General features: G+C 45.6%; 1 protein-coding gene across 1 annotated transcript in view; it reads right to left on the reverse strand.

Moving 5' to 3' along the window:
• The window catches only part of LOC106819791, a 3,823-nt gene extending 1,019 nt beyond the window's left edge, over positions 1-2,804 (reverse strand). Inside the window, exons 1-6 of the mRNA XM_014824380.1 lie at positions 2,783-2,804; positions 2,369-2,553; positions 1,896-2,020; positions 1,431-1,546; positions 1,040-1,121; positions 246-414 (exon numbers count right to left, since the gene is read on the reverse strand). Of these exons, the coding sequence (XP_014679866.1) occupies positions 246-414; positions 1,040-1,121; positions 1,431-1,546; positions 1,896-2,020; positions 2,369-2,553; positions 2,783-2,804 (699 nt within the window). The remainder of the gene's footprint in view (positions 1-245; positions 415-1,039; positions 1,122-1,430; positions 1,547-1,895; positions 2,021-2,368; positions 2,554-2,782) is intronic.
• Between the last annotated feature and the right edge of the window lie 1,535 nt (positions 2,805-4,339).

Raw genomic sequence — 4,339 nt, forward strand, 5'->3', positions numbered from 1 at the left:
CAGAGAGAGAGAGGAGTAACTGAGAAAGAGAGAGAGAACGGGAGAGAAAGAAAGCGAGAGAGAGAGCGCGCGAGAGAGAGAGAGAGAGTGAGCGAGAGAGAGAGAGAGAGAGAGAGAGAGAGAGAGAGAGAGAGAGCGAGAGAGAGAGTGACAGAGCGCGCGCGCGAGAGAGAATATTATATATTTAACTTGACTATTTTTACTTATATATTGCTTATTCTATACTAATGAATAATGTTTCTTACGGTATCGCACACTCCCGCGCACAAAACGTAGTTGCACGTAACGCTGTACTCGCGGTTGGCTGGGAACACTTGGTTGTTCAGATACGCCTGCATAAGCGTCCGCGGCGACGCCAGAGCGCGACTCTTTAACGTCACCAAGTCCGTCATCACGTCCTTGTTGATGGAGCAGCTGTAGAAATGAAGACACCAGATGGCGACGTGATTAGGGTTGCGTTAGAGTCCCTATATTAAGGGACTATATAGGTTGCGTTATAACCGCCTTGGTTTATAGTTAGTTTGCGTGTACGTGGGTAATGCTGTTTGTTCGCCGGGTTTGGATGGGTGTTCGGAACACATTTCTGTGCGTATTGTTGACTGCCTGACCGTTGATACGACAAGTGTTAAACCAATCAATTGAAAGACAAGTCACCATGATCGCGCCAATCCGGAAATTTTTGGACGCACTACCCTTTGGAGCTTCACCAATCGGAGCGCGCCTTCATTATATATTTTTCTTATCTAGCCTTTGGACTATTTCTCCTCCTATTTTCCCGCCACAGAAAAAAAACAAGGATCGGAAGTAGGTGGAGGAAACATGCCAGATTGTAAGATGAAATAATATTATTTACCTCTACTATATATATATCAATATATATCAATATATATCAATATATATCAATATATATATATATATATATATATATATATATATATATACATACAGGAGTTAATAAAGACAAATCTTTAAGATAAATCTTTGTCTTTATTAACTCCTGATATATATAATATACCTCTATAATATCTCCATATCTTACCCATTTTTATCCGTGAGAATGAACCCTTGTTTACTAGCGGTATCCCAGGCTTCGCACTGTCCCACGGCAAGCTCAAACCTACCTGCACACGTGCGACATAGAGAAAAATTACGGAAAGCGTTCTGTGCTTGTGCGCACGCGTGTGCGCGTGCGTGTGTGCGCGTTACCGCTGAAATCGCAGGTTTAGTTAGTGGGAGTTAGGAGAACCTGATGAAAACGCCCTCTAGTCGGAACCGTACTTCCTCGCTGTCTTTACAGCCTCACGTTTTCCTTTAACCAGCTCGATTAGTCTAGTGACAAAGAGAGTATAACAGAGTAACGACTGGGATCTGCGTCCCCCGTAACGGATTACGCTCGGCTACTGCATACTGCGCGAAGATCGGACACTAACTGTTATCGGTCAGCGCAATGTTTAGGCTAGACGTAGCCGGCGAATTGTTGTTAGGTTCGACCCACAGGTTCACTGTCGGTAGCGGGTAGTGCGATGGGGGTGACGGCGTGTGCGCTCTGCAAATTAACACAGATAAACGCGTCAGGAAACAACGTATCACTGGAACTCCGCGTCACACGGGACGCACGTGCCGCCGGAACTATATTCGTCACGGGAATTTTGTGCCACAAGTACTGCACATAACGGGAAGCACGTGCCACCGGAAATCTACGTTATTGAATACACGTGCCACTGGAAGTATGCTTCACGGGAAGCAATTGACACAGGACTTGCGTGTCATTATACGTCTCGAAAAAACTAACGTTTGCCGCGATATAGAAAATATCACTGCTTGCGGTTCTCAGACCTGTTATAAGCATTTATTATATAATTTTACTGCGTATGCAACGGATGCTAGCGACTTACGCGTACTGGTCCTCTAGGAACTGATAGTATTCACAACCGATCTCGGACGCAAACGACGATGTTGCAGCTAGAATTTCAAATTCCAGCCAATATTTAACCTTTTGGTGTTTCCCTGGTATGCCCGTCTGCGAAACCACGGTTAAACAACGTCAAGGGAAAGCACGGTAGTTAGTTGTATATGAATTACCGATTAGAAATGCTAATATAGGCAGGAGGTACATGTAAGACTGACATCCCATGCTGGCTGCTAGGATAACGGCAATCAACCGTCCAATTTTATGCAAGGCACGGATTCCCATAGAACCTTGGTCGTTCCCGACAAATAGGCGTTGGAATCGCCCTGGCACATGCTAACGAAAGGCGAAAGGTTCGTTGGTTTAAACCGACTACGAACGAATATTCGTTTGTGACAAACATCACGAAAAATTCACGAATAGAAAAGACGCGACACATAAAAATGTGCACCTAATTACCTTGCGTCTTATTCCGCAGCTATCAAACCTCAGCGTAATGTGAGTACCCGACTGCTGCTGTATTGGCAAGCTGCAAGCAGAATTATCGTGGTATCCCTTCGCTGACACGGACCCCGTGAATGGACCGCTGAAAGTGATCTCTGCCTTCAGCGAGCGTTCACGCGGGTAGCACAGGACATTGATATCTATAATGTAAGATAAAAAGCAAGTGAGCGATATTTTTACACAGTACGAGACAATGGTTTCGTTAAGGTAGGTGTACGATAAGATTTTTTCAGTTTATAATGCAAAGACTGATGCACAGGTTCGATATCATATGAACACTATATCCGAAAACTAAGAAAAACTCAATATGGAAGGAGTTAAACGTGGATTTTTATAGAACTTTGGTAATAAAATGACGACTACACGAACGCACGAATTTGAGTTTGGACATCTAACCTGTAACGACGACAGGTGTTTCCGTAACTGGTGGTCTTGCCACTGGTGGCCTTGTTACTGGTGGGTCTAGTAACTGGTGGTCTTGTTACTGGTGGTCTGGTAACTGGTGGTCTTGTCACTGGTGGCCTTGCTTAACTGGTGGGTCTGTTTAACTGGTGGTCTGGAATTGGTGGCTCTTGGTTACTGCGTGGTCTAATGTTATGGTGGTCTTGGCTAACCTGGCGCGGTCTTGTACTGGTGCTGGCTTGTAACTGGTGGTCTGGTAAATTGTGTGGTCTTGTTATTGGTGGTCTTGTTATTGAGTGGTCTTGGTAACTGGTGGTCGTTCGTTACTGGTGGCTCTGAGTAAACTGGGTGGTATTATTGTTATGGCGATGGTCTTGTTACCGGTGGTTCTAAGTACACTGGTGGTCTCTGTTACTGGTTGTATGGTAACCTGGGGGTCTTGTTACTGAGTGGGCTCTTGATTTACTGGGTGGCATCTGGTAAATGGTGTGATGTTCTTGGTGGTTGCTGTACACTGGTGGTCTTTGTTACTGGATGGTCTTGGTTATTGGTGGTCTTGCTTACTGCGTCGGGTTTTGGTAACTGTGTTGGGTCTTGTGTACTGGTGGCGTCTAGCTTAACTGGTGGTTCTTCTCTTACGGCGTGGAAGGTAGAGTAATTGGTGGTCTTGTTACTAGGTCGTGGGTCTGGTAACCTGGTGGGTTCGTCACTGGTGTGTCGTTGTTACTGTAGTGGTCTAGTAACTGGTGGTCTTGTTACTCGGCTGCGTTCTTGATTATGTGTGGCTCTGCCGTAACTGAGGTGGTTTTGTCTACTGGTGGTCTTTGTCAACTGGTGGTGTCTGCAAGTCTCCATTACTGTCGGTTTTCGAAGTCTGGCAATGACTGAATGTGGGGGTCGACGGGAGAAGTTGCTGTGCTATGCGCGGAGATGTATGGTGGCGCTTAAGTTGCACTAAAGCCTAAATCGATGATCATCACGTAAGGCCAGAAGGAATAGTTGAGCGACTGGCGTCAGTTACATCATCTCAACGTCTCCATCCTGCAACTGCAGTTGTTTCTGCGAGATGAGAGGGACAATGGAATGGCGGTGTTGGGTCTTGGTTCTACCCCTTCTTCTATGATCTATATATGGTTCCGTAGTAGGTTCGTTTTTATCGTAAACCTATCCACACTCTCATACTCTGGTGGCGCACTTATACATTAGGGGATTCGTAATTCGATTTATTTATACGGCTGGCCCAGCTGTTGGCAGTTAGGTGTCGGAGGTAGGCTGGTTTTGGGGGCTGGTAAGGTTCTATAGGTTTACCCCCTGTGGTTTGAAGCGGGTGTACTGGGCGCTTCTAGAAAATTGTATTTGCATCCAGAAGATAAGGATGCGCGGTAATAGTCTGTTTCTTGTTATAACTTGAGGGCTACCGCCAATATGAGGCTCAGTATCTGGACGTTGTACGTCGCTCTGATGTTGTTGGGAGTGACTGTCTCGTTGTAAAGTTGCTCTTGTTGTTGGTGCTTCTGTTGTTGG

The sequence above is a fragment of the Priapulus caudatus genome, unplaced genomic scaffold, assembly GCF_000485595.1.
Source record: "Priapulus caudatus unplaced genomic scaffold, Priapulus_caudatus-5.0.1 Scaffold40, whole genome shotgun sequence".
Lineage (NCBI taxonomy): Eukaryota > Metazoa > Priapulida > Priapulimorpha > Priapulimorphida > Priapulidae > Priapulus > Priapulus caudatus.